Below are 12,727 nucleotides of genomic sequence, written 5' to 3'. Positions count from 1 at the left end.
CTCACACCTTTCCACAGAGAATACCTAATTAATACACAATTGATTAAATATGCTAGATTAACACTGTAAGCTTCCACAAAAAAAAAATAATTAAAAAATGGGCAGCATAAAATGATGATGCTTTTAAAGCTTACCACACACCCCAGAGCTAATCACCGTAACATTACTGTGAAATTAGTAAGCAGGATGAAGCATAGGCAGGGTCACATATATGCCATAGGAACAGCATGCTAGTGCTGATTAAGATAAGACACAGTTTGATGATTTCAGTACGCTGTGATTGTTTCGAAGTTAATGAATTGGCCTGTCAGCCTGTGTGTTCGACTCCCCTCGCTGTGTCAATCCACGTTTAATTAACATAGTGTCGTGATTAAAGTTTTAACATAATTATCTTTATCTTTCCACTCAGGGCGATCAAGCCTCCATGGGAAACTGAGTGAAGAGGTTTTTTTTATCAGAAGAACGAGATACTGAGGAAGGGAAAAAAAATCGGGCTGTGTGACTGACACCTGCCCTCCAGTACTGGTGAAGGACGGGTAATGGAGGAGTAAAGACAGTGTGTACAAGGGGAGATGTGCAGAAAGAAGAATGAAGACAACCAGAAAACAAGCATACCCTTTTATTAACTGCCACTTAAATTTATAAAGCACAATTTACAATCGCTCAACATGCCTGACCGAAGATTTCTGCTACTGGTTTCCCTCTGCCTCTGGGAAGGGCTTGTGAGGTCAGAGCCAGTCACAAAAGTGGTGAGAAGGAGAGGAGTCAGTCCAGTTCATTCACAGTTGCACGGGGTGACCAATCAGAGGGACCAACCAAGTTTGGAGAAGAACGGATTGCCACTGGTAAGGCTAAAGGAACTGATCAGTGCTGACAAAGTGGACGAGAAGTTTGTAGGTCACTCCAAAGCTGAAGAGACCAATGAAGCTCTATCGGTCTTAAACCAGGAAGAACTGCATGACTTTAATGCTAAATATCCTCAGCAGGAGAATGAAGACTCAAATAAAATGGACTCAAGGGTACTAAAAGCAGTTGATACCAGTACCAGGGATCTGCCTGAGAGCAGAAAGATTAAGAATAACACTAAAAATACTGAAACCCTGAAACATGGAAGAGTTGATAAGGGAATTCCAGTTCGCCGCAAAATAGACTCTAGTTTGCACTTCAACAGAACCAGATACAAATCACCGCCGAGATTTAGAGCGAGGCCAAGCCCTGGGCTTCTTAATAATGCCATAGGTCTAAAGGGAGTGATATTGGATTCGCCCCATAAATTAAACCTGACAGGAAACTTTGGTGTTTTGAAGCTTATTTCTAAGGACAACCTTGTGAGGATTGTAAATTCCCAACTCCAGAATGGCCTGACCTTCCAGACTAAGATTAATCACAGTAGGAAGCGAGATTTGATCGATATGGATCAAGTGGAGGAACCCAAAATTAAGAGACAAGACAGTTCTGCAACTCCAGATGTATATGAAACAGATAATCATAACAAGACATCAAGATTGTCTGTTGAGCCACAGTCAAGCACCATTACAAATCCTAATGTCAGCCCAGTTCATATTTTTAGGAGGCCAGTTAGCGATCTAAATCTAAACTCAAAAGATGGAGAGAAGAAGACAGAAGCTGAGTCTATAGCTACTACAAAGAGCAAACACTACTTAACCCATGTGGAATCAACACCTCAGAGTGAACTCATGGCTGACATAGAGGCCATTCCTTTTACAAGTCATACCAATATCTCTGTGATTGTGCATGAAGGAACATCACATACGCCATCTCAGGCAGTCTCAGAAAAGACTTACTTCCTTGACTCACAAACTGAGAGAACTATTAATGACAAAGAGCAATCAGGTCAAAACCTGTTTGCTCCAGATACGGAATTGAATGTCACTCAGGAACCAATAAGTAAAGCTTCAGATGTTGTTGAGGACAGTCACATTTTGAAACTGCGCCCAAATCCAGAAGGTGAAGACATGGACAAGGAGGAGGTTTGGGAGCCATCGGTTACCTGGCCTCTGCATGGAGGCCATGGCCTCGTATTCCAGGAGATGGAGGATGACGAAGGTAAAGAGGGGTGGAGTCCGAAGGAAAGCGATGGGTCTCGATCACGAAGCAGGCGGAGTTGGATCTGGAACCAGTTTTTTGTTATCGAGGAATACGCTGGACCTGAACCTGTTCTCATTGGAAGGGTAAGTAAAAATAAAGAAAAAATCATTTCTCAAGTCTCAAATGTCATTGATTTCCTACACATCTGGATAACTGAATTACTACATAATGACTTAAAATTAAATAATTAGACAGCACAGAATTAAAAGGTTACCACATTCTGTGATGCAGATGAAGGATAATAAATTTAGATTTAAATTTCATTGCTTTGTAACTGAGGAGAAAAAAAGATTTCCCATAGAGGTCTCTGAGTAATCTCTTTCACAGCAATGTTAATGCCATTAGACCGATTAATCCAGCCATTTTTTCTGTCAATCTCTGTCAATTTGATTCTCAATGGAGGCCAACCCCAGCAGGTTGGAAAATAATATTATAATCAGTCCATTAATTTAGACCCTGATTCAGTGCTGTTTAAAACTAGCATGTAAGTAGTGATGAACTATTAAAATTAGACCTCCGGCAGACAATCAAGGGCACAGGGGTAGGGCATGAAAACACAGAGCAGAAACCCATAATTTGTCTAGATACTATCTTCTATGACTCATGCCTAAATGTACTGAGGCTGATTCTCCAGAGACAGACTGGAGCATGAGGAGTGCAGGGAACCGAGGATGTTCTGAGGAGAAGAAAAAAAAATACTGAATCGGTTGAATTGGCTAGATGATTAGAGAATTTGCTTAGCCTTGAGAAGTCTCCTTTTCTATTCGCTTTGTCTTTTTGGCCATGTGTGAAATGTACAGGCAAGAGAGTTTATGAGCTGAGTAAATGAACGTGTGTGATATTGTGTGCTTGCCTGAGGCAGCCATGCTGCATTTCATGTTTAGAAAACCAAACTGTGGACTCACCCTCTTTCCTTTTGTGCATGTTGCTTCTCCAGTTGCCTAATGGGATCCCTGCAGTGCTAATATCTCATATTCACCTGAGCTCATTGGTATCGGACACAGTGTCCAAGATGAGAATAAGATGGTTGTTTCGAGAAAAGCAAACCCAGATACCCATTAGGAATTAGTGGACAATGGAAATGAGAGCGAGTGGAGGCATGCTGAGTGGTCAATGTGGAGAGAGGCATATTGACAATATTGACTATGCTTGGTTGCCAGCGTCATACACTAAAGCACATGAAATAAACTTGATTCTATGGCTAATCCAGCCACTCTTGCATCCTTTAAAGCCACCCCCACCCCATTCTTGATGCAAAATTGACCAATTTCAAGCCTCCTCAATTGTTGTGTTGGTGTGTTGGGAATTTTATCAGCAATTGTTCAAAACATACGTAGCTGCTTATTAGCACAAATAACACAGTATGTTAATGTAATGTGTGTGCTTTCTGATTACTTCTTGAGGCTAAGGGAGAAGGGAGGGATTCAGATTTTCCCCTTTATTGCACCATGAATTGCCCTTTGCAACGAAAGACGGTTTATTACATTAAATTAATATGTTTAAATTATAAAAGCAAAAAAAAAAAAGTAGAATTGATTCCTGTTTTTGTTTTCAAGATCAGACTCCTGGTCACATGCATTACATTACATTAACAAACTACCCAGTGACTCCATAACTCCTTACGCCAGAACAACCTAAGAATACAGGAATTCATAGGGGGCTGGAAAATTGAAAAATTTATGTTGGGCAAAGCAGATTTTTTTGAATAGTTGTTTTCTTGAGACTGTGATTGTGAAACTCTTTGTGCAGTCAAAATATGGAATATGTCAAGCTACACAAGCAGGCTATTGCAATAACCATGTAACATAGCTTTGAAAGGTTCCTGAGACTAGAATTAGAGCTAAAGTCTTTAAGTTTCTTTTTTTCCCTAGTTCAGACTTGTACTTTAAATTCACATTTATAAACAATGAAAGTTGTCCCAAGAAATTCCTTTTCCAAACATTTCAAAAGTACCATACGCCTGACCGATGACATTCCCCTTTTCTTCTTTTACTATTCCAGCCATTATAAATTTTGTGGGTTTTTTCCTAGCAGTGACCGCAGCTTAAACCTTAAGATAAAAGGTATGTCAAAAATGACCTAAGCATTTTCTCCCATGGTTCCCTGTGGATCTCATTAGTGAAAATTACACCCAATGACATTCTATGCTATTGGCAAGTTCTGTGTTCTAAGTCACTGGGCTTTAAATGAACTTTCTGGAAAAGCACACATAGCACTATCCACCAACTGTGGATCACCCCTAGAAAAAAATTTCAATTTCTTTTTCTGGCTAGTGTTTTTTTTTTTTTTTTAAAGGCTGAGATTATTGAAAGTATTCTGTGAATCATTCCACATTACAGATTCCGAGTGGTAATCTGTAGTATTTTTAGCCTAATTAATGCACCGGTACACTCTGTGAATCCTCTAATATGAATTCTGTTCCATTTTTTCCCTGCAATGATATTTATAGAACTGCTGCATAATTACCACAACTGTGAATAATTTGATATAGCTCAGGCATGGACATGATGGTTATTTTGTATGTACATGTGCCTTTTAGAATGCTATCAAGGGATTAATCTTGAGTTTAAGTGAGCCTGACTAAGGTCTTTATCCTGGTGTCCCAATTATCACTATATTCGCAATGCTTTTAGTATTTCTGTTGATTTAATGACTGAAGCTTCTTCTGCTGTGATGTTAATGGTTTCTGTTCTCACCCCACTAATATTATCTGAAAAGAGTAAATGTTTGTGGTTTCTATGATTCAGCAGGTCCTGTCAGATCTTGATGTTTGAAGAGAGTGTGAGCATCTTTGAGAGTGTGTGTGACAGAGAAAGAGAGATCAGGTGTAAGACTTATATCTGACAGGTGTCATGTCAGGTGACATGACCATATTTGGAGACTTTTCATGAAGGAAATAAGGTGTAATGTCACAGTCAGTTGGCTTGTTGTTCACTCGATCAATCCATCCATCCATCCATCCATCCATGCATCCATCCATATACCTATCCTTCTGTCCATTCACACATGAATCCATCCATTATCCACCAACCCATTTATCTATTCATTCTTCGATTTATTTATTCATCCATCCAACCAACAACCCAACTGTCCACCCATTTATTCTCCACAAGTCTGTTTACCCAGCCATCCAACCATCTGTCCTTATGTCCATCCATCTATTCTTCCTTCACTCCATCTACCCATCCATTCATCCATCCAACCATCCATCCCACTGCCTGTCTGTCCATTTATTCTCCACCACTCAGTTTACCCAGTCATCCAACCATCTGTCCTTCTACACATCCATCTATTCATCCTTTACTCTATGTACTCACTCATTCATCCATTCATCCAGCAAACCATCCATCTAACCAAACAACCCACCCACCCATCCATCCATCCATCCATCTATCCACCCAGCCATCCATCCACCTGTCCGCCCATGTATTCTCTTCCACAATTTACCCATCTGTCCTTCTACCCATCCATCTATATTTTTCCAATATACCATCTACTCACCTATCTGTGTTTTCACCCATCCATTCATCCACCCAGTAAAGAGTTAAGGGATGTGATCAAGGGCTCAGAACTCCCAACCTACCAACCAGTGGTCCAACATCTTTAACCACTGAGCTAACACTTCCCACTTCTATTCCCACCGCTTCCTATCCATCCATCCATCCATCCATCCATCCACCCGCCCATCCATCCACGCATCCATCCGCTTAACCAACCAACCATCCACTTCATCCGTCCATCCACCTATTTATCCACCCATCTGTTTACTCATCTACACACATACAAATTTGTGTTGCTCATGTCCATTCAATCAAATAAACATGTTGCATGCTTAGGTGTTGTCTCAACTGGCTGTTTAACTGATTTTGTATGTGTGCAGTCAGTGTGAAACATATGGCTGGTACCCTTTTGTTATTAAACCCGTGTTCAACATGCGGTTGTAGTTTGCTGCACACACTGAAAATCACATGCTATTAGAATGAGTTGGAAAGAAGATAGCAAGACAGACTGTGTTGAGGCCACAGCTACAATAGACACCTGCTGTGAAAGAGATCATGAGAGATAATTCAAGGATGACTCTCAGCAAACTAGTTTGTGTTTTTCTTCACTTTTTCTCACTGTGAAAAATATTTAGCCTCAAGGCTTGAACTCAGCAGGAGCAAAGGAGCAATTAGGGATGAAGAGATGCTGACAAGGACAGAGAGAGGGACACTGGGAGGCAAGATGGCATAATATGTATTAATAATAATAATAATAATAATAATAATAATAATAATAATGCATGTTCATTTAGCAGATTATCTGTATGAGGTAGAAGACAAAATCTCAGGCAAATTGCAGGAAATTGCAGTTACCATGTAAGGCAATGGAAAATATGAATGACAAAGAGAAATGGAGCAATGAAAAATGTTGTGAGATAAATGAAAAACACAGTTTCTGCAGGCCTGAAACATTATGAAACTGATTGTATGTGCACAATGTGAGTGTGAACATTATAATAAGGATATATAGCTTGAAAGAGATAGAGAGCAGGGCTGTATGCGTGAGACAGTGAAGGGCAGTGAAATAATGCAATTGTGTTAAATACCATTTTATTACAACCCCATGTGGAGACAAAATTCAAAGGCATTTCTGTTCTGCATGTAGAAGTAGAAAGAAAACAGGGAGTGGGGGGCCTATTATTGCGGAAATTCAAAGGGAACAATCATAACTCTCACAGTGCTCCCTCTCCATGTATGCTTTGTGTGTGTATTTTTTCCATCATTACATGCCATCCATAACAACTGTGATCTCATTCAAAGCCATTCAATGCGGTATCATGAGACCATAATATGTTACAATGCTAGTTATGTATCATTGCCAGATGTGGTGTATAACACATGGCATTTATGCTGAGATTTTCCAGCAAGGTCATATAAGGATGTATGATGCAATACTAACTAAATGTTGCTTTCATACATATAAATAGTTGCCTAGAGCAGGGGTCATCAACTGGCAGATTCAGTCTGGATGTGAAGTATTTTAGCAGACCAAATGATACATAAAAAAGATGATTACTTAGCTTTAGGCAGTACTTCAGACCAGAGACTAGCTATATGGCTAGAGATATTATCCTAGAAAGGGTCAACTATATGTAGATTTTTACATTTTATTTACATTATATGGCTAAAGTATGTGGACGCTTGACCATCAGTATCATATGTACATCTTATCTGCATATGGCCGCAAAGAAACAATAAACTTATAATTTTATATATATATAACTTAAAATTGTATGTATTTTAGTTTTAAAAAATCACCACTTCCACCCGTGCCTACCTCCCGCATTTGATGCAGTTGCGGGTTTTTCCAAACGTCAGTAATGCCGAGTTCACACTGCACAATTTTAGCCCTGAATTTTACTCGCCGACTGGTTTTGCGAAATTGCCGACCAATGCCCGATATCAGAGGCAAATCGGAGCTCGTGCACGCGAGTGACAGTCGCGCAGTGTGAATTACCAAAGACGCGATCTAAGAGAGTCACTGATGCGCCCCGATGCCCGTGAAATATTTGGCATGCTAAATATATGGACCTGTTGGCGACTTGAAACACAAATAATGCAGAAACATTTGCTTGACCAGCCGCATCAGCAGCAGCACGTTGCAAAATTATTCATTTGTTCAATTATGCAGAACGTACAATTCTTGTTCCTCGCACAGACCATTTGGATCGTGAACTTCTTGCGGAGTTCCATTTCCAGTCTTGCGCTAGAACTCTGACCAGACAGAGTTGTCAGCGATTCTTCCTATTGTGAAGTCATGCAGTGTGTAACCCCCTGTCACCGATCCATTGTGCAATGTGAACAGAGCAGCAAGTGAATGCTCCCCCAGATAGTCATGCAGTGTGAAAGCAACTGTGATCCCACGACTTTGAAAATCATGCAGTGTGAACTCGGCGTTGTCTTCAAGCTAATCCATGCTAAAATGACCCAAAAACAAATGTCACTAGAGAGCTCCCCCTATCAGTCTCCACAACCCCCATGACAGTAAGGTCCATGAAGGCACAGCCAAATATGGTTGTGACTTGAATGGCCTGCAGAGCATGCTGACCTCAGCCTCACTCAACACCATTAGGATCAGTTGGCACATTGACTGAGTACCAGACCTTCAGACCTGACAACAGTACCTCAATGCTCTTGTGGCTGAATAGGTACAAATCCACACAGTCATGCTCCAAAATTTAATGGAATGTCTTTTTCAAACAATGGAGACAGTTATAGCAGTAAACATGGGGCTAATTCCATATTAATGCCCATGGATTTGTAATGGGATATTCAGCAGGTACATATGGGTGATGGTCTGGTCATAATTTAGTGTACCTGGTACAGACTAATGCTCACTGAAGGCTCGAAGATCAAAAAGATCAGATCTTAGGCAGGAGTCCTGGATTCAGGTACAAGGTCAAGCCAGAGTCTCATGGCCACCAAAGCAGACCAAGTCAAACTTTTCACCAGATAATACAAGTTCTCCACTCTCCTAGCTGAAGGATCTCTAAGGGGCTCCAGCACTGAAGTGTGGTCCTGGACCCTCCCAAACCTCTCGCAGATTCATCATATAAGCCGTAGCATGTGCCGTAATGCAGGTGAGCATTAAAGATGACAAGAAAGTCCTTATACTGTAGCACAGAAAGCCTTCCTGTCACATTCATTTTCTGCATTTCATTTTCATGGGCACATGAGCTGGCAGGGTCAAAACTAGACCAGATATTCCCCAGATATTCAGCACTCCCAAATGCAGATGTAGATATCCTTATATCCTTACACTCCTCTGAGACTGAAAAAGGACTCTGCTGAGAATCGCAAACCTCTGTGTTACACTGGATCATTGACTTCAGCTGAGGCTTGATGGCTGCCAAGTTGTTGATGTGTCTGGTGCAGGGGTTATTAACTCCAGTCCTGTGCACCCTCTGCCCTGCACAGTTTGAAGATTTCCCCCTGAGCCAACTGATCAGCTAATTATTATGCTGTTAATGAGCTTGTCTTATTGTGCCCATAATAAGGAAAGAGTCAATCTGTGCAGGGGAAGGGGGTCTCTAGGACTGGTCCAGAATACTGTCTACAGGTCTTGATGTGCTTGTTGGTGGTCACCACACCAACACAGAGAAGGGGAAAATTCCTTGGCTTTCCTAGGCAGTAAGACACAGACAGTAGCCAACTTCAACTTCCAAGCCCTGTAGCATGGTTGTTAGTTGCTCCTAGCTCTGGATACTATGGAGGCATTCCAACCTAACTACCTAAATCAAACATCTGGCAAGCAGATTAGCAGGAATCCAAATTGATTAGCCAGTTAAGGAAAGAATATTGCATTTTAAATTATTTTAAATAATTTTATTTTAAATTATTACTGTATGATGCTAGGCATACAAGCCACATGCTCCACTGGCCAGCTAGATATTCCCAAATGTGAAATATATTTAAAGGAGGAAACTGACACAGTGCTGGTTAAATGTACCACCAACACCGCAAAGAAAAACATTTCAGCTCCCTGGGGCATGTAGAGATTAATGTTTGTATAGAACAATGGGAAGTGACTAGCCAAATGGAGGGCAGTAATGCTCACAAGGGAAAACTTGAGATGCTATAAAACTGTGCAGTTTAGAAAAGCCTGACAAAAAGAGTCTACTAAGTAGAAAGAAACAAGAGGAGGACAGTAGCTTCATCTGTAGGGTACAAGTTCCTGAGCTCTATTCGCATAGTCTGATATGAACACAGGAGAGAAGGATAAAGCTATTGAATGTCTTTTTTTGCACAGTTCATGTCAAATTTTGCATCATACACTTGATGTTGCTGAGAAGTTTCAGCATGGTTTCTCAAGTGCACGATGTCACGATCAGGTGGTACAAGCGGTGCTGGACCAAGGCCAGGAAGATCCTCAAGTCATCCCAACAATGGACTCTTCTCTCTGTTGCGGTCAGGGAAACGTTTCCAATCCTTGAAGACAAATACAGAGAGAATGAGGAGGAGCTTCTTCCCGCAGGCCCTTCAGGCCCTCAACCAGAACACCTAGAACCTGGACTTTCTGGACTTTTTCTCTGGACTTCCTCACACATCACATACTACCTCAGCAGATTGTTGCACACACATAACTGCACTACTCTGCACAGGTCATACTTTGTTTTGCACCGACACTTTACCGTTTACATTTACTGTTGATTGGATATTCATATTTATGTATTTTATTGTATGTTTTATTGTATTGTATATATATATATATATATATACAATATATATATATTATGTACATATATATACATATATATGGTATATATATATATATATATATATGTAATCAGTGGTGGGCCGTCACTGTGGCCTAAACAGCAGTGATCTGAATCACTGACTTGCATTTTAAAATATTTAATATATTTTTCCATTAAAGTCTATTAAATTATTCCAATAGTCTTTTCTATACATTTCATCGCTTTTCTCTCGGTTGCGCTGCTTCCAGTAGTGTATATTTATGATAAGAGTATTTTTCCAATCATATTTCAGCCAGTGGATGACATCATGTGTTGCCAGGGTGAAAGAAATCTGCCTTAAGGCCTTCAGAATCAATAGTGCAGGCGCCCGTAGCTTAAAATAAGTGGCAATGAAATTGTTACATTAACCAATCAGATTTCGAGTTGGCGTCACTGGGGCCGTCTAGAAGGCATACGGTTACGTCAGCAATTTCCTGTCCTTTGATTAGATAATTGGAGTAGTCAGAGGCAGCGAACCGCACAAACTAAATAAAATATATATATATTTTAACTCACAATGGCTGACAGAGGAGAAGAATCAATTTGATGAAGGCCAGTGAAGGCCTGGGTGTGAAATGTACAGCCCGCCACTGACAATATACTGTATATACATATTTATATTTTTATATCCATGTCTAATATCCCATTATCTCATTGGTTTAATTTATCATATTTTTAAAATATTTTTTCAAAAATATTTCTATATTTTTTAATATTATCAGATTTTTTACATATTTCATATTTCCACTACTTGTTCATTTTTATATTTTTATTTTTCTTTAACCTTATTTACCTCTCTCTTGGAACCAGGACAGTCGTGAAAAGCATTTCACTACGTCATACTGTGTATGATTTTGTATGTGACAAATAAAATTTTAATTTTAATTTGAATTTGAATTTACAGCTGCCCCTGTGGTTGGAAAGGAAGTAGACTATTCTGCCTTGTGAAATGAAACATATTACCGTATCAGGGAAGAAAATTCTGTATGATGGCATTAGAACATCTGTGACATGGCCGTCTTTAGACATTAAGTAAAGGTCAGTGATGGCTAATTGAAATTTCACAGAAAGACTTTAGGATGAGAAATCCTGTTCCTTTGGATAAGTATTAACTCAGTGCTATCAGATCTGAGACAGATTGTCCACTTCCTGTCAGAGAATGGTACAAAGAGGGAAGAAAACACATCACCAACATACCAGTGTGTGTGTGTGTATGTGTAGCTTAGTTAAAAATGAATGAACAGCTCAGACAGTGTCTAATGACTTGTAAAAGTAATTGTTTCATTTAGAAAATAATAATAATAATAATAATAATAATAATTGGATGGCCACTTTAAAAAAAAAAAAATTATACAACTTTGCAATGTGCATATTTATGTGTTTTATTTACTTTTTCATTCTTTGGTTAAACTAGTTTGTGTTGGTGTGTGTTTGAGTTGTGCCCTGTATGTAGGAGGTCTGGATTTAAGCATATAAAAGAGAACGGCAGAATTAGCCCTTTGCTAACTACTAACGACATTATGTAACACATATATCAAACCTGCGACTCATACAATCACCCAGTGTCCTGTCATACATCAGCTGATTATGATAGCCGTTTGAATAGACATTTGCATATCCTTGGGTCCGAATTGTCTTTTGGTCATAAATAATTCATAGTAGCGAGCCGAGTATGATAGCAGTAAGTAGGAGAGCGCTTGAAGTAATAATGTCGAGCAATAACGTCCATGAATAATACACACGGGCCTGGCGTGAGAGAGATTGGTGCAAGGACTAAGCCGAGTCAGAAGGAAATAGGTCAGATCAGAGACATTCTCTGTTCCTTCACCCTACAGAGAAAGAGCTTTTAAGGTCCATACCCTGGAGTACTGTCTTAACTGCTGAATCGCCATGTATTACAGTAATAGTGCAAAAAAAGCAAGCAGCTTTTCTTTAGAAGAATTCAGAAACTGAGGTCAGTCAAATCAAAGTACGCAAATTAAAAATGATCACTTAGCTTTTTACAGACACCTTTACATTTATCTAATTCATACAGGGTTATGGACCTTGCTCATGGGCACAGTAATGGCAACTTGGTTGCACTGGGATTTGAACTCACTACTTTCTAATCAGTAGTCCAACATCTTAGTCACCAAGTTACCACTACTCTGGAGTACTTAGCAATACTTCATCAAAGTGAACTGATCCAAGAATAACTTCAGGCTTCTATCACTCTCTGATTCATATGGGAATAAGGGACCAGGAGTTAGTCTGTGGAAGTCAGTTAAATGGTGGAGAAACAGGTGTTGTCTTCTCCCATTGCACATCACTTAACACAGTGACTGATCAGACCCAAACAGT

At 39.8% G+C, this 12,727-nt stretch overlaps 1 protein-coding gene across 2 annotated transcripts in view; it reads left to right on the top strand.

Moving 5' to 3' along the window:
* Window positions 1–12,727, top strand: part of LOC131355970 (uncharacterized) — a 131,005-nt gene that overhangs the window by 47,023 nt on the left and 71,255 nt on the right. For both annotated transcript variants that reach the window (XM_058394645.1, XM_058394646.1), the window contains exon 2: window positions 410–2,192. In XM_058394645.1, coding sequence (XP_058250628.1) covers window positions 669–2,192 — 1,524 coding nt within the window. In that variant the 5' untranslated portion in view covers window positions 410–668. The remainder of the gene's footprint in view (window positions 1–409; window positions 2,193–12,727) is intronic.

This window comes from Hemibagrus wyckioides, linkage group LG07 (assembly GCF_019097595.1).
Source record: "Hemibagrus wyckioides isolate EC202008001 linkage group LG07, SWU_Hwy_1.0, whole genome shotgun sequence".
Taxonomy (NCBI): domain Eukaryota; kingdom Metazoa; phylum Chordata; class Actinopteri; order Siluriformes; family Bagridae; genus Hemibagrus; species Hemibagrus wyckioides.
This window is presented reverse-complemented; position numbering and strand designations above follow the sequence as displayed.